Source organism: Hippocampus zosterae, chromosome 4 (assembly GCF_025434085.1).
Source record: "Hippocampus zosterae strain Florida chromosome 4, ASM2543408v3, whole genome shotgun sequence".
NCBI classification, from domain to species: domain Eukaryota; kingdom Metazoa; phylum Chordata; class Actinopteri; order Syngnathiformes; family Syngnathidae; genus Hippocampus; species Hippocampus zosterae.
Window position 1 is genome coordinate 7088314 of NC_067454.1, and position 25292 is coordinate 7113605.

At 42.6% G+C, this 25292-nt stretch overlaps 3 protein-coding genes and 2 long non-coding RNA genes across 6 annotated transcripts in view; 3 read left to right on the forward strand and 2 right to left on the reverse strand.

Moving 5' to 3' along the window:
- Nucleotides 1-5879: 5879 nt before the first annotated feature.
- LOC127600079 (uncharacterized) overlaps nucleotides 5880-25292 on the reverse strand; it is a 183639-nt gene continuing 164226 nt past the window's right edge. Inside the window, exon 2 of the long non-coding RNA XR_007962258.1 lies at nucleotides 5880-6075. This is a non-coding gene — a long non-coding RNA (uncharacterized LOC127600079). The remainder of the gene's footprint in view (nucleotides 6076-25292) is intronic.
- On the forward strand, nucleotides 8471-10779 carry LOC127600040 (arylamine N-acetyltransferase, pineal gland isozyme NAT-10-like). 2 transcript variants are annotated; one of them, XM_052064392.1, is made up of 2 exons: nucleotides 8471-8656; nucleotides 9322-10779. In XM_052064392.1, exon 2 carries the CDS (start codon nucleotides 9327-9329, stop codon nucleotides 10197-10199), a length of 873 nt encoding a protein of 290 aa, XP_051920352.1. In that variant the 5' UTR covers nucleotides 8471-8656; nucleotides 9322-9326; the 3' UTR covers nucleotides 10200-10779. The 2 variants fall into 2 exon arrangements, with proteins under 2 accessions (XP_051920352.1, XP_051920353.1); XM_052064393.1 differs by lacking the exon at nucleotides 8471-8656 and adding an exon at nucleotides 8666-8868.
- On the forward strand, nucleotides 11316-12916 carry cnep1r1 (CTD nuclear envelope phosphatase 1 regulatory subunit 1). The gene is made up of 6 exons (XM_052064415.1): nucleotides 11316-11434; nucleotides 11725-11796; nucleotides 11881-11954; nucleotides 12154-12263; nucleotides 12500-12554; nucleotides 12638-12916. The coding sequence occupies exons 1-6, from the start codon at nucleotides 11410-11412 to the stop codon at nucleotides 12677-12679; spliced, it is 378 nt and encodes a 125-aa protein (XP_051920375.1). The 5' UTR covers nucleotides 11316-11409; the 3' UTR covers nucleotides 12680-12916.
- On the reverse strand, nucleotides 12004-13821 carry LOC127600070 (uncharacterized). The gene is made up of 2 exons (XR_007962247.1): nucleotides 13740-13821; nucleotides 12004-12282 (listed from the first exon to the last, which is right to left on the reverse strand). It is a non-coding gene; the product is annotated as an uncharacterized LOC127600070 (long non-coding RNA).
- On the forward strand, nucleotides 13543-23600 carry heatr3 (HEAT repeat containing 3). Its single transcript, XM_052064418.1, has 15 exons — nucleotides 13543-13822; nucleotides 14737-14909; nucleotides 15685-15772; nucleotides 16531-16631; nucleotides 17459-17568; nucleotides 17655-17795; nucleotides 18968-19248; nucleotides 20276-20366; nucleotides 20494-20636; nucleotides 21509-21591; nucleotides 21663-21799; nucleotides 22102-22190; nucleotides 22286-22429; nucleotides 22603-22779; nucleotides 22917-23600. The coding sequence occupies exons 1-15, from the start codon at nucleotides 13682-13684 to the stop codon at nucleotides 23028-23030; spliced, it is 2013 nt and encodes a 670-aa protein (XP_051920378.1). The 5' UTR covers nucleotides 13543-13681; the 3' UTR covers nucleotides 23031-23600.

A 25292-nucleotide genomic window follows, 5' to 3' on the forward strand; every position in this document is an offset into this window, starting at 1 on the left:
ATCCCTTGCGGCTTTATACCCAAAGGGGGAGGGGAGGGGAAGGGGGGGAACAAGAGAAACAAAAGTCGGCTCCTATTAATTAAGAACGGGTCCCTATTAGGAGCCGGATCCCGTCGTTCACTATAAGAGCCGGCTTTAAGAGTCGGTTCGTTCGCGAACGACCCATCACGAGTGGACCATTCTTTTCGATCTATTGTGTAGGGATCCATTCATTCATTCATTCATTCCTCTTCCGAGCCACTTGATCCTCACTAGGGTCGCGGGGTGTGCTGGAGCCTATCCCAGCTGTCTTCGGGCAGTAGGTGGGGGACACCCTAAATCGGTTGCCAGCCAATCGCAGGGCACACAGAAACGAACAACCATTCGCACTCACACTCACACCTAGGGACAATTTAGAGTGTTCAATCAGCCTGCCACGCATGTTTTTGGAATGTTGGAGGAAACCGGAGTACCCAGAGAAAACCCACGCAGGCCCGGGGAGAACATGCAAACTCCACACAGGGAGGCCGGAGCTGGAATCGAACCCGGTACCTCTGCACTGTGAAGCCAACGTGCTAACCACTGGACTACCGGGCCTCCACTGTACTGACCACTCATCCTTCAAATCGTTTCTCAAAACTCACTGATTGCTTTGTATTGTAGTTTTAACCGTTTTACTGGCATTTCCCCATATTTCCACACAACAGGTCAAATAAAAATAAAAATATAATGTGTACAAGGATCTCTTATTCAGCACATCCTTAGTTTTTGGGAGGATCCCTATGGTTTGGGATGTTTTTCTTTGAACATTATCTATTATGTAGCTTCCAGCATGGTTTTGCATCTACTACTGTTCCAAGAAATTTTCATAAGGTCATTCGATTTGATGATGAAGTGTATACAATATCATTCACATCCAGGCATTCATTTTGCAACATTCAATGTGTTCCAATAATGTGAAAATCATTTGAATGAGGATGCTTGTGGGCTTTGACTTCACAAATTTTTATTGAGAAAAAGAAGATGCTCCAAAGTTTTAAACTTCAGCCTGTTGCGTCTTTTACAAGCAATTTCCCCTGCTGTGGAGAACACACGCTCACAAGGGACGGATGAGGCTGGCGTACAAAGGAACTCCTTTGCGAGGTGGGAGAGGTTTGGGAAAGAAGTCTGTTGGTCCTTCCAGTACAACAGCGGGTCCAAGTCACGTGCAATATTCTCCTGTGCCAGGTACCGCTGGACCTCAGATATTGCATTTGCTATTGTACCACCTCTTCCCAGTCTCCCCACCTCATCATCCAGATGACTCCACAGGCAACCTAAAAAACAAAACCAAACAAATTGGCATTTAGAACATTCATCTTCCGTACCGCTTGATCCTCACTATGGTCACGGGGTGCTGGAGCCCATCCCAGCCGTCTCCGGGCAGTAGGCGGGGGACACCCTGAATCGCTTGCCAGCCAATCGCAGGGCACACAGACGAACAACCATCCACGCTCACACTCACACCTAGGGACAATTTAGAGTGTTCAATCAGCCTGCCACGCATGTTTTTGGAATGTGGGAGGAAACCGGAGCACCCGGAGAAAACCCACGCAGGCCCGGGGAGAACATACAAACTCCACACAGGGAGGCCGGAGCTGGAATCGAACCCGGTACCTCTGCACTGTGAAGCCGACGTGCTAACCACTGGACTACCGGGCCGCCCGGCATTTAGAACAGTTTCCAATAAACTAATAATGATGAGTAACATGCCTGATGGAGTTGCAGAGGGCTGCGATGATGGTCCAGGCTGGGCCTCGATTGTGCACCCGATGACACGCATGCACTCAGCCCGCAGTCTGGATATGGCCTCCGTGCACCTGGAGGAACTGCGGAATCCAAGTGATTTGAATCTGGGGTCTAGAAGTGTTGCTAAGGTTAACACACTCATAGACTCCAAACTGGAAGCGGTGTCTGTGACTTGACGCTTGAGGTGTTCATGGAGTTGTATGACTGGCTGTGTGTGCAGGGTTGAAGCCTGGCGCTCAAGTGCATGATAAAGCATTTTCATCATTGGGATGACCTTTGAACCTGAAACTTTTCTTTCTTCAGACAACTCCAATGTAGCTTGATGGAATGGAGAAAGCACAAGTAGTGCTTCTCCTATGATGGTGAACTCATTAGCTGTCAGTGGTGCCAAATCTGTCTTTAGGGAGGCCAGAGATACCCCCACTGGTTCCCTCTCACCATGCAGCCTTGACAGCATTTCATAGGTACTGTTCCAGCGTGTTGGCACCTCATTGATAAGTTTCAGGGTTGGACGTCCCATCTGTTGCTGCACCTGAGCAAGCTTCTCCTTGGCTGTAGTGCTTGAACGGAAATATGTAACAATGTGCCGAGCTTTCTTCCTAATGTCTGTAAGTGCAGGGACCTGATCGCACGATTTTCTAACTAATGAATTAAGACTATGTGCAATGCAAATTGAGTGGTGTAATTGGAGGTATCTAGTGGATGCGATCATGTTCGGTGCTGCGTCAGTCACAAGACACTTGACTTTGTTGGTTATGGCCCAGTCCTCCATCATGCCCCTTTTGACCTGGGCCAAATTGTCAGCAGTGTGATTTTGTGGAAAATATTGTAGTCCCAACACTGATGAACACAATTGCATATTTGCATTAATGTAGTGACAGGTGAGTGCCAAGTAGGCCTCCATGTTCACAGAGGTCCACATGTCAGTCGTTATACTCACTGACACAGCTTGCTGTACTTCTATTTTCACTTTTTCCCGTTCCTCCTTATATTTGTCGGCCACCATTTTCTTGATGGTCTGAAAATTAAACCAAAAGCAAACATTATATGGGATTCATCTACTACTTTATGGAACTTTCACACAGACCTTTCTCGTCGGCAAAACATATGAGGGTTCAAGGACCTGAATCAGCTCCTTGAACCCTTCACTCTCCACAATGCTGAGGGGCTGGCAGTCCTTGATAATGAAGTTCAGCAGTGCCTGATCGAGCAGCTGCTTCCTGGAAGCTTGATTGTCAAACATGGAGTGGAGAGTCAACCAATAATACTGATTGCCAATTAATCATCAACATAGCAACCGTGAAAAGATGAGTGAACGTTTGTATACCTGGCGTAATACTGGGTGTATCGCGAACTTCATTCTCATGCTTGGCCCGATAATGCCTCAGCATGGTGGAGGTGCTTCTGTTGGTGTATGACAATTCGACCCGGCAAATTCGACATTTCACCTGTAATGAAATGTGAATAAGAAGTAACTAAGTTACCTTGAAATGCATTTGAATTAGAATGTACAACACATGTCAATAATCTGAGAGCCTCTCGGCGAGAGGCACTCGCCGAGATAATAATAATAATAATACATCACATTTGTAAGCGCCTTTCACAACACTCAAGGACACTGTACAGCCAAGACCAATAGTAAAACACAGATAAAATAATAAATAAATAAAGAAAGATTTAAGGCGGGTAGGCAAGTCTGAATAGGTGGGTTTTGAGCTGGGTTTTGAATAAGGAAAGAGAGTCAATATTACGAATGTTGGGAGGAAGTGAGTTCCAGAGTTTGGGGGCAGAGCGACTGAAGGCTCTGCACCCCATTGTACTGAGACGGGCAGAGGGTAGAAAAAGGTGGAGGGAGGATGAGGACCTGAGTGAGCGAGAGGGAATGGAGATTTGAAGAAGATCTGACAGATAGGGGGGCGCAAGGTTATGGATGGCTTTGAATGTATAGAGAAGTATTTTGAAGTTGATTCTAAGTTTGACAGGAAGCCAGTGGAGCTGTCGGAGGATGGGGGTGATATGATGGAAGGAGGGGGTTCTCGTGATGATCCGGGCTGCTGAATTCTGAACAAGTTGAAGTTTATGGAGGAATTTTTGATGGACACCGAAGAGGAGTGAGTTGCAGTAGTCAATACGGGAAGTGACGAGACTGTGAACAAGGATAGCGGTGGTGTGCGGAGTGAGTGAGGGACGGAGGCGGTTTATATTGCGAAGGTGGAAATGAGCGGACCGGGTAATGTTATTGATGTGGGAGTGAAAGGATAGTGAACTGTCAAGGAGGCTCTCTGCGACAGAAGACAATTTGAATAAATAAATAAATAATACCTTATTCTCCAGGACATCAAAATGGTCCCACACGGTGGATGATTTGCGTCTCTGCTCCATAATTGTCAAGGAAGGCAAGGCACGAACACAAAGTCTGCAGTGACACGAACTTCGACAAGCGAGCGTGAGTGAGGTCTGGCTTGTTTCGCCAGACGCACTTCCTTATAAACACTGTGCTTTTGCTGCGTCAACGCCCTCTGCACTGAGTCGACGCCCCCTGGAATAAGTGGCGCAGCCTGGACTGTGCCAAGCAGTCGATGCGGTCTAAACTGCACCAGTGCAGTTCACGTGTCAATTAGCAGCCTGGACTGTGTCAACGAAGCCGATGTGTCAATTAGCAGCCTGGACTGTGTCAACGCAGCCCATGTGTCAATTAGCAGCCTGGACTGTGTCAACGCAGCCCATGTGTCAATTAGCAGCCTGGACTGTGTCAACGCAGCCGATATGTCAATTAAAAGCCTGCACAGTGTCAACGCAGCCGATGCAGTCTGAACTGCGCTGGTTGAGGGATAACTCAGATTTTTTTTGTAAAGAAGCCTTTTGTTCCAAAATGCGACATCAGATCTATACTGTGTCCTGTAAGGCTTGTCAGGTTGGATACGTGGGGTGCTGTAGTTTGCCCCAGACCTGGTCTGGTTGAGGGATAACTCATAATATATTTTTCAAGATTTTCTAAAAATGGGTAAAAAGATCAACATGATGAAACAGCCGATGTGTCAATTAGCAGCCTCGACTGTGTCAACACAGCCGATGTGTCAATTAGCAGCCTGGACTGTGTCAACGCAGCCGGTGTGTCAATTAGAAGCCTGGACTGTGTCAACGCAGCCGATGCAGTTCACGTGTCAATCACGTGTCGTAATGAAGCAGCACATGCATCGACACGTGGTTTGCTCTGTGAGCCCGGTGCATGTGTCGCTGGACCCATCACTAGTTATGTTTTATCTTCAGTCATGATTTTTGTTTGCTACTTTGGACTTTGTTTGCTTAGGATTCAGTTTTCTGTGTTTTATCAATACACATCTTCAAATACACCCTGCTCCTCTCTCCTGCCTGCTTTTTGGGGTCCACCAGGCAACGTGACAAACCCAAACAACTAACTGACGTCTATACATTAGTGGATGAGCTTTTATTTTGAAGGTGGCCATCGCCGCTTGCCGGTGACTGTAATGGACAGCATTGACAATCGCAGTGGCGGCTCACTTGACTTCGATTTTGCGAGCGGAGGCTGTAGTGATGGGAATTCTGGCTCTTTTTTGAGAGCCGGTTCTTTTAGCTCAGCTCACTAAAAAGCACCGGCTCTTTTGGCTCCCAAACGGCTCCTCAGTTTTTTTCATTCATTCATCTTCCGAGGCCGCTTGATCCTCACTAGGGTTGCAGGGGGGTGCTGGAGCGTATCCCAGCTGTCTTCGGGCAGTAGGCGGGAGACGCGCTGAATCGGTTGCCAGCCAATCGCAGGGCACACAGAAACGAACAACCATTCACACACACTCACACCTAGGGACAATTTAGAGTGTTCAATCAGCATGCCACGCATGTTTTTGGAATGTGAGAGGAAACCGGAGCACCCGGAGAAAACCCACGCAGGACCGGGGAGAACATGCAAACTCCACACAGAGAGGTCGTAGCTGGTATCGAACCTGGTACCTCTGCACTGTGAAGCCGACGTGCTAACCACTGGTCTACCGGGCCGCCCTCCAGTTTTTTTGTTGCTTAAATTAATTTACTCCCAAAAATAATGTAAAATGTGTACAATGAATTACTAATGTAAAAAATATACAGTATATCAACTATTTATTATTTATATGGCTTTATTTATATTCTTCTGAACATACTCAACATGGAGTACAACACGAAGTGCTACAAAAAATAAATTACAAAGTACAAAAACAAAGACCCATCTCAAAACAAGGTCAACAAAAAGTTCCAATCTCTGATTGTCTATATTTATAAGCGTTTAACTATTTACCATAAAACAACATAAGTAAGCTTTGATTACCACACAAAAAAATTAAAATTTGATATTGGATATTTTAACCTTGCAGTCTTCACGGTGCCTTTGAACTATCAATTAAGTTGAAATGAGTCCAAATTTCACTGCGTTTCCTATCCATTTTCTACGGAGCCCCTAAGGGGACATGGAAGGAAAAAAAAAACTTTGCGAGATCTCGCAAAGTAATGCGAGATCTCGCAATGAAAGATTGCGAGATCTCGCAAAGTAATGCGAAGTTTTTTTTTTCCTTCCATGTCCCCTTAGGGGCTCCGTACCCTCTCTCTCCTGTTCGTGTGCTGCCCTCAGTGTGCCGTTGTGTGTCTCTTACTCCTCCCCATTCACTGCAGTGTGTGTGCGTGCGTGCGTGCGTGCGTGTGAGCGTGTGTTTGTTTGTGCGCTTGTGTGTGTGTAACCAGGTGAACCTTACTTAGATGCTTGTAGTGAAGGCTTCCTTGTTTAACAAATGTAGCACTGTCGCTTTAAGAGCCACACTAGATCAAAACACGCGGGAACATATGCAGCGTGTGAGAATCAGACCAGTAAGGGTGACATACACCTGAAGGAGGGTAGTCGCTGAACTGTGCCCACTGCTTGTCTCATAGTGATGGGAATTCCGGCTCCTTTTAGAGAGCCGGCTCTTTTAGTTCGGCTCCCTAAAAAGAGAGGAGCCATTTGGGAGCCGAAAGAGCCCCAAACGGCCTCTTTCGGCTCCCAAATGGCTCCTCGGTTTTTTTGCTGCTTAAATTAATTTAATACCAAAAATAACGTTATATTATGTGTAAAATGAAGTACTAATGCAAAAAAATAGACATTATATCAAATATTTATTATTTATATGGCTTTATTTATATTCTTCTGAACATACTCAACATGGAGTGCTACAAAAATAAAAACAAAGTACAAAGACCCATCTCAAAACAAGGTCGTCAAAAAGTTCCAATCTCTGAATGTGTATATTTATAAGCTTTTAACTATTTACAGTAAAACAAAACATAAGTAAGCTTTGAATACCACACAACAAATTATAAATTACAATTTGTAAAACAAAAAGAAAAAAAGCAGCATCCAGGTAAAGGTTTTAGCTTGTCTTTAGCGAAGATTGGCATGAAGAAAAACCAAGCTCCTCTCTGTTAATATTTGCCCTGTTTTGGAGAAGATTCTCTCCGAGGGGACAGATGTTGCGACAACACACAGCCAACACAAAATGGATGAAAATCCCTTGCAATCATTTTACCCCTTGTTCATCATCAATTGTGTTCTGTTTTGCTGGTTTTATAGCTTTTTGCATAAAGTGGCTCATAGAGCTCTGGGTTGTACATCTAGGCAGTTGTGACATTGCAGTAGCAGCAACAGTTGCAGACACACTAGCACCTTCATTAATAACTGGTTCCCTTGATTGTCTTTTCTCTTAAATTTTGTACTGATGGGTGGATATTTCTGATGTGCCTGTGCAGGTTATTTGTGGAGCCTGATCTATGGGATATTTTAACCTTGCACAGTCTACACGCTGCCTTTGAACTATCAATTAAATTGAAATGAGTCCATATTTCACTGCGTTTCCTATCCATTTTCTCACCTTTCCACCGTGTTGTTTTTTTTCACTAACTAGCTCTCTCGTCTCCTTGTCTGTCTTGTTCGCGTGCTGCTGTGTGTGTCTCTTCTCTAATCCCTCCCCCTTCTCTAAACTGCAGCGCGTGTGTGTGTGTGTGTGTGTGTGTGTGTGTGTGTGTGTGTGTGTGTAAAACCCTCCCCTTCCGGCTACCAATGAGGAGCGGCTCCCAATGAGGTGGGAGTCGGCACCCATCGTTCACTTCAAAGAGCCGGCTCGTTCGCGAACGACACATCACTAGTGGGGGGATTATTTCAAAAACTGACGTGTAAATATGACTGCTTAGATGACTGGTGCAATAAATAAACACATAAAAAAAGCTTATTTTGTTGCAACTAAAATACGACGCACGTACTCTGGCACAAATTCCAAAGTGCAAAGTCGAAGTGGGTAGGATGACATTTTAAAAATAAATGAGAATATAAATATGTGTTTTCCTGCTAAAACACGTTTTCAAAAAGCAGTGAATGGACATGATGATGCTCCGAATGAGCAGATAAACATATGCAGGGCAATTTTGGAAGAAAACCTGTTGGAGTCTGCAAAAGACCTGAAACTTAGATGGAGGTTTCCCTTCTTACAAGACAATGATGAGAAACATAAAGCAACACCTACAACGGTTCAAAACTAACACATCCATGGCTAAATCCGAGTGGAAAGATCTGAAAACTGCTATTGACACGTGCCCTCCATCCAATTTTTCTTCGCTGTCGCTGATTTGCAAGGAGGAATCGGCAAAAATTCCGTCTCTATATAGGCAAAAGAGAGAAAAAACCCCCAAAGACTTGCCCATGTCATCTCAGCAAAAAAATGTATTCTGTAAATTGAGGGTGCGGAAGTAAAGTTCGCATACAGTACTTGATTAGTTTGACGAAGCCATTTTATTTGGAGAAGCAAAAGCGGATGTGAATACACACAGCAAAATTAATGACTTTTCGGGTTGAGCGCGTCGCTTTTGCAAGTAAAAGGTAGGGTTGGAAACTATCGTTTGTAAAACTTTAACGCGCAATTATAAGTACTTAGATGACCGGTGGAATACATAACGCTTCTTTTGTTTCGTAAATTTCGAGTGTTGATGGTGGCCGCGCCTTCTGCAACAATACCGTTTCTTTTTCATTTTCGCAACGAGAATCCCACGCACATACGCTGGCACAAACTCCAAAGTGCAAATGTGACATAGGCAAGACGCCCTTTACAAAATAAATCCACAATAAACATACAATACAATACAATACAATACAATACATGCTGATTTATGTAGCGCTTTCACAACAGCGACAGCTGTAACAACATTGTTCCTATGTAGCAAGACAACGTTTAGACAGGCAGTAAACAAAAATGCTGACGCGGAGTTTGCATGTTCTTGTGATTGTGAACTGGTTGCCAGGCAATCACAGTGATTGTGCGAATCAAGTGTTTTTTTTTTTTTTTTTACAAAGACAGATCCTGTAGAACGTGCATTCGGATCAATTTAACATTTCTCTAAATCTATTGTTAATATAAATGAATGGTGGCAATGTGTATAAAAAAAGCAACGGCTTGTAACTTGATAAACGTCAAGTTTTCTGAAATCATTGTACCACTGTATTATAACAATTTTTGTCAAATATACAGTATGTCCTCTCTTTTGCAGGCAAGATGAACCTTGAGGAATACTTCAAAAGAATCGGGTTCCAGGGCCCGCATGACAAAGCGGACCTCAACACGCTGAAGTTGATCCACAAGCTGCACATTATGTCCATCCCCTTTGAAAACCTCGACATGCACTGTGGCAGAAGAATCGTCATGGACATAGAAGTCATCTTCGACAAGATAGTTCGTCAGGGCCGTGGTGGCTGGTGTATGGAGAATAACTTGCTGCTGTACTGGGTGCTGAGAGAAATGGGCTACAACGTCATCGTGTTGGCCGCCAGGGTGTTCCAACGCTCCATCTGTGACTTTTCCCCCTTGGAAGGTCACCTCATTAACAAGGTGGTGATTGACGGGAAGCCCTACATCGAAGACGTCAGCTTCGGGATGTCCTCACAACTGTGGGAGCCGCTGGAGCTTGTCTCTGGGAAGGAGCAAGTCCAGGTACCTGGAACCTTCCGTCTCATTGATAAAGGAGACTTCTGGATTCTGGAGAAGACAGACAGGAAGCCGGAGATTGTCAATCCTGAGTTTGCCAATTCCAATCTGGTGAATAGGCAGTTGATTAGGAACTTGTACTGCTTCACTCTGACGCCACGCGACGCCGGATATTTTATAGATGCCGCTTACAGTCTCCAGACGAACCCCGCCTCGCTGTTCTTCAACAAGTCCATCTGCTCGCTGCAAACGCCAGCTGGCTTCAGGGCTCTGATTGGATGGACCTACAGTGAAGTCACTTTCCAGGTTAACCGGGGCGTGGATGTCTATTATATGAGGGACGTGCCCAGTCAGGAGATAGAGAGCCTTTTGAAAAACAAGTTAAACATCCGTTTGCCGAACAAACTACAGCCTGTGAACAACCAATACGAGTGCACACTCTAAAGCAGTGGTTCTCAAAATGGTGTCGTAAACTCCAGGGGTCCGTGAGCCGTAATTTGGGGGTCTGCAAAATCAACAAATTTTATTGGAACATTTTAAGAAATGCCTCCCTACAAATTATAACATGCGCGTCACTAAAACTATAATGTGAAAAGCAAATTTAGCAAACAAACTACAGAAGAAATGTATATTTCTTTAAAACTAATCTTGAGAACTGGCTTGATTTTCACCTGCAGTGAGTGAGTACATTAATCGTTTTAGTATTATCTATATCATTATTGAAGGCTGAAGTCTGACAATTGTTTAAATATATAGCGGAAAATAAATCACAAATGTGACACAAAACTTTCTTAAAGGTTGAAAGTTGCCATTTGAAATTACTTTACATTAGATTTGCATCGTGTCTGTGTTTTGTCGACAAATTTAAACAACAGAATTAACATCCTCTGGGATTGGTGATTCCATAGTTTTTTCCTGATGTGAATTGCATATTTTTGATTGGAAAATATGTATTTTGAAACAAATACTTGATTGTTTATTTGCTGTGATTACTTTAAAAAGTATATTAAAGGCTTGGAATATGCACCTGACTTCTTTATAGTGATACATTTATTGCCAAAGGTGAGGAATTAAAACAAGTACTAATATGAATAATGGCATTAAGTCAAATGTAGTGGAGAGTGTAATATATATATATATGTGTGTTCACACTGTACACGCGCACACACACACTCCAGTGTGATTTCGGACTCCTGACGTCAGTCATCATTACACCATGCTCTTTAAAGACATATCATCACATATGCGAGTGTGTGGGTCACTTGGCATAAATCACACCTAAATCCAGTTCATTTCTGTAAATTCTTTTTTGTTGATGTATTTACGTTTCACAATACAGTTCTAATTTCTTTATGACATTGTTATCACTATCAAAAATTATATAATAATAATAAATGTACAGTATTTTATTTATTTGATTCTTTCCCAGCAGTGGCATCTAGTCTCAAGGTCTGGGATTACAAAAACTTGATGATTGGGCCAGAGCGACGAAAAGGCGGGGCTTTACTCACTACATCCGCCTATTGAGCGACAGTTTTATCAATTCGCAGGTGATAATTGGTCCGTTCGACCTGTCTTTCATGCAAAGAGCAGCGAACGGCACAACCCACCGCCGGCTGCTGAGGAACACACCACGTGACCACGACTAATAGACATGAACTCATTGGAGCAGGCCGAAGGTAAGACGCCGTAAAATGTATTTTATTCAGCGCTCAGCGATTTTATACAGCGACCTATTCGATTAGCAGCCTTAAATGTTAATATCTCAGGAAGGCATTAAAATGAACGTGGCGTTGAATTTAAAACTCGTCTCCCTTCGACGTTAGCATGTAGCATTGTGGATGATACAAGTATGTTAGCTCGTACAATCCAGATGTGCACATAATGTACTGTATAACACTGCATGACACATGTATGACCTTGACTCCGAATTCACAACATTATTCACAATTACTCATTCTTCCATCAGACCTGAAAGCCTTTGAGAGAAGATTGACAGAATATGTCTCTTGTTTACAACCTGCAACAGGCAGGTGGAGAAGTAAGTCAGGCAAAACATACATACACCGCTTAATTAGTTTTTCATAATAATGTCTTCGGTTTTGTTGTTGTTGTTTTTTCTCAGTGATTTTGATCGTGGTGTCAGTCTGCACAGCCACAGGCGCTTGGAACTGGTTAATCGACCCAGATACACAGAAGGTATGCATTAAATTCTTGCATTAAATGCATGCATTGCATATGCATTAAATAGAGATGAAAACATTACTCTTTATTTGCTTGTATATAAATAGATTATCATTTTAGCTGGATTGTGATGCAGCAGTGCATTAGCTCACCATGTTAGCAGATTGAGAACTGTGTCTATAACTGTTGTGGCTGTGCTCCTCTTCTCCCACAGGTGTCTTTCTTTTCATCGCTGTGGAATCATCCCTTTTTCACCATCAGCTGTATCACGCTCATCGCACTCTTCTTTGCCGGGATACACAAGCGAGTGGTGGCACCGTCGATGTATCCTTTTCAGTGGGAACTACCAAAATTCAGCACAATATTAATTGTACTTTCAAAGTTTTTTTTTCATTTTTACTTTTTTTTCACACAACTTTTACTGTATTTTCATTCTTCAATCCTGTATTTATTCAAAACATAATTTAACATAATAGAACTGAATAGGCAGGACCTTTCCCTTCCATTTAATTTTCTGTTCTACGGTTATCATATTCTCCCTTGACCCTTTTCACCCTCAGTATAGCTGCAAGGTGTCGGACAGTTTTAGCGGAATACAATATGTCCTGTGATGATGTGAGTTAATATGCATTTATTGGCACGTGTTTTCGGGTCATTTTCTGGGTCTCAACGTGTTCATTATTTTTGGCTCTTACCAGACGGGAAAGCTTATACTAAAACCACGGCCGAACATCCAGTAAGTGTACGATTGTGGGTGATCCGAAGACATCTGGCGGGACATTAACCTCATATGGTGAAGACGGTTTGTCAAGAAAGAGAAGAATGGACACGGCCATTTTGTAGGTGTGCTTATGTTGAAGCTGCTCAGTTCCTCTTAACAGTACGTCTGTGTGTTTATGTTGATCATGTATTTTATCCAAATGTTTCTATTTTTTTAAATGTGTTTACTCAATAAATATACCAGCTATAAAAATGTATTTTGTATTACTTATTAATGTGTTATTCTTATTATTGCCTCTGAAGAACTCTAACGCATAGTATGAAAGGGATGAAGGGAAAAAAAGAGAGGAGGAAGGAAGCAAGGACGGTATGAAAGATTGGGAGAAGTGGAGAGATGAAATAGAAGGAGGATGAGTGAGGATGAATTAATTGAAAAGATGTAAAACACGGATGGTAACAGAGGAATAAAGAAATAGCTGTGTGGAAGGAAAGATGGAAGTGTGGATTGATTGGCGGAAGCAAGGAAATAAGCATCGTTTTGAAGGATGGTTAAAGGGTGGTACGAATAACAAGGATAGCTTGGAAAGATGTCATTATTTTTATTGTAATTGTTCTTTCATCATGATTTTTTCAGACCTATCAAATCTGTTTTTCATTTGACTCAACAACTAGATTTAATTAAACGTTCAAAACTGCATTCCTAATACAGCTAATGTCATAAATTAAAACTTCATGATAATTTTATTATCGATGAGTGGTTACTATGAAGGTCATTATTACTTTTATTACGTTTATATTATTACTGTAGTACAGTATTTAATATCGATCGCTCTGTCAGCTCTCTCGACACGATTGCGACATCTTTTATTGCTTTACGGTACAACAGCAAAACTCGCATTTTACGGCAGCTACCTTCCACATGGCCATTTACTAGTTCATCGTCATTTTTGAGGGTTATTTGCTGAAACGTCCGACTGATAAACCTCGAATTTTTCACATTTGCACTTTAAAACAGGTTCAGAATGGGCAAAAGTAAGACGACAAAGTTTAAACGTCCTCAGTTCAATGCTGTCGGACTACCTGTGACCGCCGTTAAGGAAGCGGCCGCAGAAGAGGAGTTAATCGCGGACGACGACTGCCCGGCGGTGGAACTGCTGGAGAAAGTAGGGGAAAGCAGCAACCAATTTTCGTGTAAAAAAACGACTTTTGACGTAACTCCCCTAGAATGCAAAACGTGTATGTGTAGTCTATTACAAGCAAATTTGGAGAAATCCACAGCTTAGTCTCTTCGTCATTGTCGTCCTAGTGTTGTTCAACGTGATTTGTAGCTGTCAGTGTGCATAATCGCAATGTGGCTAAAGTCCAACAGTGGTAAGCTTTGAGTATGACCACACCAATGCTTTTCTGGATAAATGAACACAGAAAACTCCCATATTTCAATAGAATGACTTCGCGTCCTTTTTCCAGTAATGACCAAATTCACGAAGTTTTTTTCCCCGAGCTGGAACTAAGGCAGAGGTGGGACTTGTGATCATCACACATGCGTATGCATGTAACAAGGCGTGCAACTAACAGTTATTTCAATAATCGATTAAAATGAACAACTTTTGGTTTCCATCCTTCTGTTGAAAAACAGATCATTATCTCTGATTGACAGAGTAGAATATCCGCAGAAGTTTAACAATGTTCCGGTTGCTGGTTTCATCCCTAGCATGTCGGAAAAGGGGCCAAACTGTTGATCATTGTTTTCCAAATTAAAGGCAAATGTTTTATTTTGACTCAAAACAAATATAATTAGTATACTTTCATGGAAAACTACTGTCTAGAAATCGAGGAATATTTACTATTGAGAGGCTGAACATCTGAGGATTTTGACAATTTTAAATTAAAAAGGGTATCAAAATAAATAATCTATTATCAGAAAAAAATATTGATTAGATGTCAGCTATTCAATTAATCATTGCACTTCTACATCCAGTACAACATCACATCTTCTCAACTGATGTCTGAGATTGCCACCTTCAAATTTTATATGCTGTAAAAATCACATTAATGTAACAAGTGTTTCCATCCCTAGTTGGAGAGTCCCAGCGCGGATGTAAGGGAGTGTGCATGCGCCGGCATCTCTCGGGTAGTCCAGCAGAGTCAAAGTATCCCGAGCTTTCTGCAGAGGGACGCAGTGAGGCGACTTGGTCCCATGTTGCTGGACAGCAGCCTGGCCGTCAGGGAGACCGCCGCCGGAGCACTCAGGTGCAAGTAGAATGCTCCTCGTGGAGGCAGCATGAAAGTTTTTTTTCCTTTCCTTGCACTCTCAAGGGGCCATCAGAGGCAAAGCTTGCGAGCTAACGGCATGTTACATTTTCGCTGAATGGGGTGCTAATGCAAACAAAGGCAATCAGGTTCTTATATAGTGCGTGAGCGGCGACTCATTGAGGACTCAAATATATATATTTTTCTCAATATTGCGAGCTTTTGTACAGTATCGTGAGCTTTTTTTTTTACATTGACAATCTCCCCACAATATCGTGATGATTATCTTATCGTGAGGTTCATGTCATGATATTGTATGGTGACGTTTGATTATCGTTACTTCACTACAAGTAGTAGTACATAGTTCCAAGTCTTGAAAAATGCTGTACGTTTTCAATAACGACAACAAAAAAATCGTCAAACGTTTATTATCCATTTAGAAAAAAAATCACATAAATCACTTCACAGGGTCTTGAAGCTTGCCAGACTCCAGTGTTGTGTTTGTATTTCTCTGGTTTAACCTACAGAGGGCGCCTTGTAATAACAAAGCAGCTTTCTCCTTCAAACGACTTCTCCAGTTCAGACATCTGTTACCAGTAAACGTACATCAAAATGGTCTTGTACTTGCGTTCTGTCATCAAGTTACCTCTGTCGTCTCCGCCGATAGCAAACATTTCATATACAAATAAGAACTATTACTTAAAATGGAAAAGTGGCAAAAAGCAATTCACCATCAAACATAACAAACTGGTTGCATTTGTGTGTCCACTGACAGAAATCTGAGCGCGTGTGGTGGCCCGCAGGTGTGCGAGGACATGGTGAAGCGCGACGTCATGACTCCTCTGACAGCACTGCTCAGAAACGTGAGCACTTTTCACCACTGGCCGCATCACTTCTTTTTCTTCTTGCTCAGCAGCTGTCTAAGCATCGGGCCTACGGCAGCCATCGGCATCATCAACTTTGTTTGCTGGGATTGAGCTTCAACTTGATTGTTCCAATGTGATGTTTGTGTCATTTTTAACGTTGCTTTTCAAATGGTATGCACCAAATTTTGCAGCTATTTAAAAAAAAAAAAGAACATTTGAAGTCACTTGCCAAGGTGAATGTATCGGCTTGTCTTATATGAGTCACAAAGTAGTGATTTCTTTCTGGTATGTTACCGGTAATTTATGTTTTTTTTTTTTTTGGGCAACCTGTCCGCCGCTATTTGGTGAAAGACTCGCCTATTTGCAGTATTTGTCTTAGGCCATAGCCGTGTCTAATATAAAACTATCGCTTTGGCACTATGTTGTGACATCTTGGTGCCAAGGAACTACCGTGAATGAAGGTGAGGAGCTTCATTTAGACAGGCCATATCCAGTGTCACATAAAAGTGGTGCTTCACCACCATCTTCTTTTGGGGGTCCATTATTCATGGTTCCCCCTACACTCAAAAATGTATTTTGCCACATTTATGTTATGGGGTGTGCTGTGAGATTTTTGTAATGTAAAAAAATGTATTGGCTCAAGCGTGTGGCTGGCACATGGCATTGTTGTTTGATGACTAGCCAAATTAAGCGGTTACATACTTTGGAGGTTTTTTTCCCAGTGCGTTCAATACAGCTGTCTGTTTCCTTCACAGTGTTGCGCAGGTTTCGACAGTGCCGCAGTGCCGACCAAGGAGTCAAAGAACCGAGCTGAGAACATCCTCAATGAGGCAGTGAGCCTACTGTGGAATCTTTGGTAAGCACCGCTAAATCCATCGACGGTTTGTGTTTCGGGAGGCGATGATACGGTGGTTCACGGCAAGACTAAATATTTGGACAGCACCACAAATGGCTGTTATTGTGCTGCGGTGGTCATCCGATGAATTATTTCAACATGGAAGCCCTCAGATGTGCTCAAAGCTCTGATGGTGTGCCAGACGCGAGCAGCCGGCACTATTCAAATTTCAACTTCTATTTGTATTCTTTCTATGATTTACTGATGTTTCAATCCATCCTGAATGCGAGACACCCTCCTCATGGTTTTGTTATTGTGGCCTTTCCACAAGTGATTTTACCAATGTTCGAGTCCTTTTTTTTCATTACACAAATGTTACTATGCATTTTCCAGATGTTACTTCAAATTCTTTCAGCTTCTGATATCCTAAAATAGATTAGTGAAAAGCCGGGAAAATAAGAATAAGAAAACCTTTATTTGTCTCATAATGGAGAAATTCCCAATTTACAGCAGCAAAGTTATGAAAGGAAGAAAGTAGAAGAACAAAAAGTATAGGAGCTGATGTAAAGGCAGCCACTCTCACACCACCGAAAAGTTGTGGACATTGACTTTCTTTGGAGTTATAATATCAGCTGTTGGTTTGGGATGTGGTTAACAGCCTTGCAAGATTCAATGCATTGCTATGCATAAAGATTTATAATTATTCTTATTGTTATTTTTTTAAACCAGACAGTCACAAAAAAATGACCGTAGTTATTTTTTACTGAAGACCAACATCCCAAACCATATCAATTTGTTGTCCGTCATTATGTGACATGTTGCTTGATTCTTTGTCATGTCCTTTCCAGCGAGAGCAGCAACCAGGCACTCTTCCTGTTCAACAAATCAGGTCTTCTTGACGTGGTAGTCCATTGTCTGGAGAAACACCCCCACAATGTGGAGTTAGCCACTTCTGCTGGTGACAATTGACATTCAGTCCAAAGGTTCGGTTGAAATCCCCAAACCTTCAAGCTACAGCTCATGTTTTATTTTGCCGTTAAACAGCGCACTGTTTGCACACGGTGTCGGAGGACAACCCCGAGCTGCTCTGTAGCATCGATGGCCATGTGCATGGAGCTCTCGAGGACATACTGCTGTCAAACCAGCCTGGCATGGCGCACACTCTCCTCAGGACACTGGCTGCAGGTGCTCTTCATCACTTCTTCATGCCGTCATTTAGGACTAAATATGTACCAAATTCTAAATGGTTGTAGTAAATTAGATTCTAATGTTATGGTCGCATGTACCGGTAGTCAAAGCATTGGAAAGTTAGCACAGACGCAGAATGCGGGTGTGAAGCTGATGGGGGGGGGGGGGGGTGTACTTCTCTCCCCTATGGTGGTACATGAGCCTATGTCACGCTGCCTGTGGAATTGTTATTTTCCTGCCTTTCTCTGTTTTTTACCTTTGATTCTAAGTAGTGAGTCAACGACACATAAAAATATGCAGACTTAGTTGCTGATTTGACTTCATCGCATCATTTTGGGTATGAACTGTTCACAGAAAACATTGCGTGAACAAAAATCTCTTTTTTTTCGTCAATGGACACGACAGCTTCTTGTTTACTTTCAAACTTATCGCAGACTTGTGCACATTTCGAGCCTGGCGTCTCTGATCCACTGGTGAAAAGGACACTTTGATTCTCCTCTTTCATCTAAAATTGCTTCAAACAACAAAGCGTATGCATGAAAAGCGGCAAAGATTGCATGAGTGTCCGTGTTTTAGCTTATGTGTTGTGTTATCTTATTTTGTTATTTTATGTTATGATTATGTTAAGATACCTGCGTTGACTGAAAACTAGCATTTATGCTAAGTCCGGCGCATTGACACTGTTTATTCATTTGCCCCACTGCCCCAATGAAAGTATGTAAATAAGTAAATAAATAATCAGTTTTTAACAGGTAGTGTGAATGGGACTTTTGATGCTACATCGAAGGTCTACTTCCTCCACCCCAGTTGGTTTCCGTTCCGTGCCTTTAATCCATGCCAGACCGTGTAAAATGGGTTTTTGATACTTCCTCCAAAGGCAGAAAATTACAGGGTTGATTTCTCATAGGGGAATGAAGTCGACCCGGCATTTTTTGTTTCTCCCTTGAAGGTACAGAAGCACCATGAAAAAGTTTGAAAAAAGCGAAAGCATCGTATATTATACATTACAACAGAAGCTCGTGCTTTTTCTTAGATGCTGTGTTGCTGAGGGAATGAATGAATGTGCACACAATTGTTGTAGCATATGAAGATAAATTGCTTGGATGTAGCATGAAGGTAGATTGCATAATGTGTCCATGAAATCGTCTGAATGTAATGTTTTGGCACAGGATCGCTGTGGAACATGATGGGAAGCCTCCCCGCTGCTCGCCAGGCTCAGACCCTCACAGCTGTGCTCACCACAGTGTCCCAATGTCTGGATTTGGACGCGGGGGAGCTCATCCCTCAACTTCACAGAGCAGAGGAGGCACGCTTCAAGGATGCTCCCCCCGCGTCAGGGATGGAGGCGCACGCGAGCGGGGAGCCCGCTGTGGAGGAGATGGATGAGGAGGGAACAGCACAGCGAGTGAAAAATGGAGATTCCGATGATGACTTTTCTGATCTCATGCCTGTGAGTTCACTATCTGGTTTTGATCAGCATTTTATTCTATGACCAGAACTCACACGATTTAAAACTAAATATCCTAGCATACGCCTTTTATACCAAACTTAACGAAGATGACAGTCGTCTCAAATGTGTGACACGATCCTCTGTACAGATAGTTCAATTGTGCCTGTTTCTGGAGTGAAGTATGAACACTGAAAATTCTATACAATCCAGTAGGACAACAGAAGTGTGAAACTATACTCCTGTACTATTTCAGCATTTCGGAATATACTGTCTCACACACCAGGAAGTTGAAATTGAAAAGCACTTTCACTGAAAAATATTCACATTAAAAGGGAAAGTCAAGTTCCAAAACATCTTTACAGTAAGATGTTCAATGTGACCCCACCATTCTAAATGTGGTATTCTTGCAAATGTTACATGACCTAACCCAGAAGACAGGTGAGCCTTGGGCACTGTCATGTCATTTTCACTCGTCAGCAAGTGACAAAATGACCGCCCCCAGAGATGGATAAAAAGGTTGTATCAATATTGTATCACATTCAACAATGTGATACACAGCAATATCAATACTGAGTCTTGCCGCTGTTCGACACTGCTACCACAAAAAAAAAAACATTTTAATATGCTTATATAATTTATATTTATTTATATACTTTTTGTTCTTCTATATATACACACACCTACATCTTCCTTTCATAATTTTGCTGCTGTAAATTGGGAAGTTTCCTTATCTTAAACCAGCTGGCATGTTCAGGCTGGTACTTACTGTCTAGGGTACCCAGTAGGCGAATACCACGACCTTGGCTGGACAGATGCGTCACCCTCAGCCATCTCTAAAGTGATGAAATTGAAGTGGATGTTTGGTATGCTGCAGCCACTCCAAACATCCATCTGAGATACCCCATTCAGGCTTTGTGTATTCAAACACGCACACACACACACACACAGAGACATGGATGTTGTGATTTAACCAGCTGAACAATCTTGGCCAGTGTCTTCACTCACAAGGCGGCTTGTTTGCGTCCAGAGGGAGCTGGAGGAGTTGAGGGAGGCGGCGGCCTTGCTGACGGCCCAGCAGACGTCCCTGGAGATCCTCGTCAACATGTGCTGCTCTGACGGTGAGGCTAACACTGACATGATTCCCTCTGACATGGCCGCCATGTTATCTTTATTTTTTTTTCGCATTTGGTGAAAGATGTAATGACGACGCCTTCTCGAAGAGCCTTGTGATGTGTGTCCATTCAGATCCCTCAGACGACGAGTGGGAGGAATCGTCAAGCGCCGATGAAAGTGAAGCGACGGCCAATGGATTTTCTAGCCTCATGTCGCCGCTATGTTTGTCGGCAGAGGTGCACGCTGCCCTCATCAACCACAACATCCCAGAAAAGGCAAATTTGAGAAATATACAGCACAGTGAAATCTATTTGTCATGTACTTGCACGGGTATTCATATTTCAAAAACATGCATGTTGGGGTCATTGATGACGCTTTAATTATCCATAGGTGTGAATGTGTGTGTGTGACTCCCGTATGCGTGTGGCTGCGTGTGTGTGTGTATTGTTGTACTCGGTAACATTAAGATTCCACAAGATGGCGCCAAAGTCCTCTCCAATTGGAAGTCTGAAGAAGTGACAAGTCTCAGTTTCACGTTATTTAATGTAATGTTTGATGAGTCGAAATGAGATTCAAATGTTTTGGGATTATAGTTTGTGTGTATTATTTATGGTTGAAATATCAGCAGTTCTAAACACTTTTTTGGAGGGGGGGGGTCAATTTAATCCCCCCCAACACACACACACACACTCACCCACACGCACGCATGCACAATTTCCTGCATGGCTCAGTCTCTATTACTGGAGCCTACTTCTCTTGCTCAAAGTCAGCTAAGATAGGCTCTGGCTCATCTGCAGCCTTAATGAGGAAAATCACTGAAGGGGGTAGATCGATATGTTTTAATATCATGTAAATAAGAGTTCAAGGAGAACGGTCCTCTCCCAAGGCTAAACCAGAAAGTCGCTGTGAGTGTGAAAGATTGGGTGAACAGAGTAAAAAAAAAAACTGCATATCATGCATTGTTTGCGCTTTTGCAAATTTAAAAGAAAGAACAAAATGTCCTCAGTGGAGGAGGTCAATATGGTTGTGAAGGTGAATGCAAACCATAATAATGTCCAACCACGTGCGTGCCTGTGCATTCATAACGCATGTATGTTTTATTTGTCTTCTATTTGTACTATACTAATATTTGTTGTCTTGATTGAAGGTGCTTAAAAAGACGCTGTTCCCCAAGCAAGAAGCCATGGACGTGTGCGGCCAGAGTACCAACTGGAGAGGGCTTCAAAAGAAGTAAACTCACTCCTCACGAGAGGTTTTAAAGCCATTGGGATTTCAGTGACGCTGCTCTTTTCGTTGGACAGAATGCGGCGCGTCCAGTCTCGTGCCCTCACGTGCCTCCACAGCATCCTGTCTGGCATGGACGCCGAGTCTCTGGGTGGGGCAGAAGCCCTGCAGCAGGCTGCGCAGCACTTGTCCTCGCTGGTTTTTGGAGCACCAGGTACTGCTGTGAACTCCATTGAGCTGGATTATTGATAGATTGATTCAGTACAGTTAGAGACACGTAGGACGTACAGTAGATCAAGAGTGTCCAGACTTTACTACTTTTCCTGTAGCCAAGCTTCAGACATCGACCAATTCATTGTCGGCATTGCAAACCCACGCATCTTCTCCAGCCTGCAATAACCAACGGCACAACACATTTTCTTGTTGTCATCCAATTAACTAGACATCCTATTGCACTTTGTGCTCCTTTCCCAGAAGTGTGCACATTTTTAGTTTTGTCTTTTACCACTCTCATAGAGATCCCTAAAGATGAGGAGTTCTTGGAGGCAGTCATCAGTGCGATGCGGGCTCTTTTGCAGATGACCGCCTCGAAAAACATCCCTCTGGTAACACGAATGTCATTTTTTTTGCGGGGGGTGGGGGATATTGCGATATCATCTTTATTGTTATCTTTTTACCATTTTTGTGTGGTTTCTATTAGTCGATAAACTTGCAGCAGCTAATGAGCCTCAGTGAAGCTGCTTCCCGCTGTGATGTTGTCAGCGTGAGAGTCAACGCAGTCGCCATCCTGGGCATTACTGGCAGCACCCTCGCCAAAGAGAAAGGCTCAGCTCCAACCCTTGAGGTTGGTTTCACATTGCCTGTAAAAGTCACAATTTTGGGCGGGACAATGCAGTTTTCCATCTATGGATAAAAGTGATAAATCCCGCTTTAGTTATTTTGTAGGATCTCTGTGTGTAAAATGAAGGCTTGTATTATTGTCTTTCTCTCTATTTTAAAGAAGCATTTCCTTCACAGATGATTGGGAGAGGCTTGCTCCAAGTCGCAACCAATGATGCTGACCTGGTAGTTAACGGCGAGGCCTTAGACGCCCTTTTCGATGTGTTTGCTGATGGCAAGGAGGCCGAGACGGCGGCCAAGACCATCCAGTTACTTCCTGCTTTGAAGGTGCTTCAGCCTGTCTTTAAGGCCAAGGTACTGTATTTTTTGTTTTTGTTTTGAAATTCAAACCGTCACACGTGACATTAGCAATTCCTGTGTGTGCATTTTTTGACTGCATTTGGGATGAGACGTGGTTTTAGGTACATATGCTGCTTCTTTTTTGTCATCAGATCCGGAAGGCGGGCAGAGACGAGTACAGCCCGCAACAGTTGTGCGTGCTCGACAACGTCAGAGTCAATCTGAGGCGATTCATCGGCTACCTTGAGACTCTAGCCAAGAAGTGACCGCAGTATGGTGGCGATAACCATCCAGTATTTATTATTTTTAATTACCGGTAATGTTGTTTATTTTGGTTTGGCCTGATCCCTAAATTCTTATTTGAGGTTTCTTTTCTGTGAATAAATCAACTGCTGGTTGAAGTTGACGGTAAAAGATCATTCTCGATTGATAACATAAAGCAGGGTTTCCGAAACTCGGAGTGCAGGATCCAAAAATGGCTTCCTTTTATTATTTGTTGGGGGTTTTCTAAGTGTCATACATTATGTAATATAATTGGACAATTAATGCATCAAGTGCCTTACAGCAGGCTTCTCATCCTTTTTGTGTCCAGGAACCCCTTATGAGGGAGAATTGACGTGTCATAAATTTATGGGGTTCTTAGTTTACAATTGAGCCATGGTCAATTTACTCCATGCATGGGCTACGTTGTGAGACAAGAAGCTCAATTCAAGCTCTATTACAAAAACTGTTAAGTCTGGTGGTTTTTAGAAGGGCCCAACATCATGAAATCTCTTTTCCTGTGTTAGTCTTCCCCAAAACTTAAACTTACCTTCATGTAGTAATCAAAAAGAAAAGTGGCACAAGTCAGAATGTGCCCCCTTTCATCATTAACCAACGCTAATGTAGTTGTAAGGTCACAATTACAGTAAATATTTGAATATAAGCAATTTGGGGCCTAAAAATAAAACGATATAATGTCAAACAGAAAATTTGGTACTGATTGAACATGCCAAAGAAATGTAATTAACTCATTCAATATCAGCCAATTCTAGACCCCCTCTTTTTTTTACCCTAGTCTTGGAAAAATTGAAGAAAAAAAGTATCTGGGGTTGGATGTGTGGAGTGTGAAAAGACATATAAATATGTCTTTGGGAGTGAATGAGTTAAGGAGGAATACACTATTTCCGTAATTTGAAACTGTCCCCAAGTGTTTTGGTAACATGCCTATGACTATGACATTACACCTGGGATGAAGAATTACATATCCTAGTTTGAGCCTTGCTGAAATTAGCCTGTTTTGAGAGTTCACCACTTGGCCCTGTCTCATGCAAGTGAGCCACTGCTCCTTCTGCTAGGCCAATGGCAACTCATTGCCAAAATGCTTAAGATGTGGTTCTTAGATATTAGTCGCTTTTTTTGCAAATGTGCTGCCTTAAGGAAGCGGTTGGACAACTCTGCAGACTGAAGTTTTTGTGAAATATCCAGTAAAACCGCAAATGTTTTGGTCTCTCATACTGTGCCTATGTATTGTCTCCTAAAACCGCAGGTGTAAATGGTCAAATTAGCTTTTTTGATCTGCGAAAATAATGTACATTTAGCATATAACTTTCTAATGGGGATACTAGTAAGGACAATTGCAATGTTTGCCAACTAGTATCCTATGATTGTTTATATCTTGTGACTGCCTTTTTTAAATAAAAGCAGATTGTGAAATGTATTTTGGTTGACATGTTTTATTGAAACAACATATGGACAAATGTAGCGCACCGTTTATGTCATCAGTTGAACGCAAAATCAAGGAGGACAATTTTGTGAAACTACTGTTCATACATTCATTCATCATTCATCTTCCTAACCGCTTGATCCTCACTAGGGTCGCGGGGGGTGCTGGAGCCTATCCCAGCTGTCTCCGGGCAGTAGGCGGGGGACACCCTGAATCGGTTGCCAGTCAATCGCAGGGCACACAGAAACGAACAACCATTCGCACTCACACTCACACGAGGGACAATTTTGAGTGTTCAATCAGCCTGCCATGCATATTTTTGGAATGTGGGAGGAAACCGGAGCACCCGGAGAAAACCCACGCAGGCCCGGGGAGAACATGCAAACTCCACACAGGGAGGCCGGAGCTGGAATCGAACCCGGTACCTCTGCACTGTGAAGCCGACGTGCTAACCACTGGACTACCGGGCCGCCACTGTTCATACACTATCGTAAATAAATATAATACAAAGCACTTTGTGCAACAATACCCAGAAAACTCCAATAGGTTGTTGGATGTCAGACAAAAGTTGGGCAGGTGGGGTTGAACTGCAGCACAATGTTTAAACATCATATATACCAATTATTTTATTTTTTTACAAGCTTTTTGAAAACTCCAGGCTTTTCAGCAAAATTTTCACTGGTTTCTTTACAAAAGAAAGCGCAATGTTTATCATGAAGTGCAAAAAATGCCCCCCCTCCCTCTGAAAACTTAAGTTGAATTTACATTGTCCATATAGACACTGTAAAAATATGGTTTCAACGTTTATTATTTTTTGTGATTA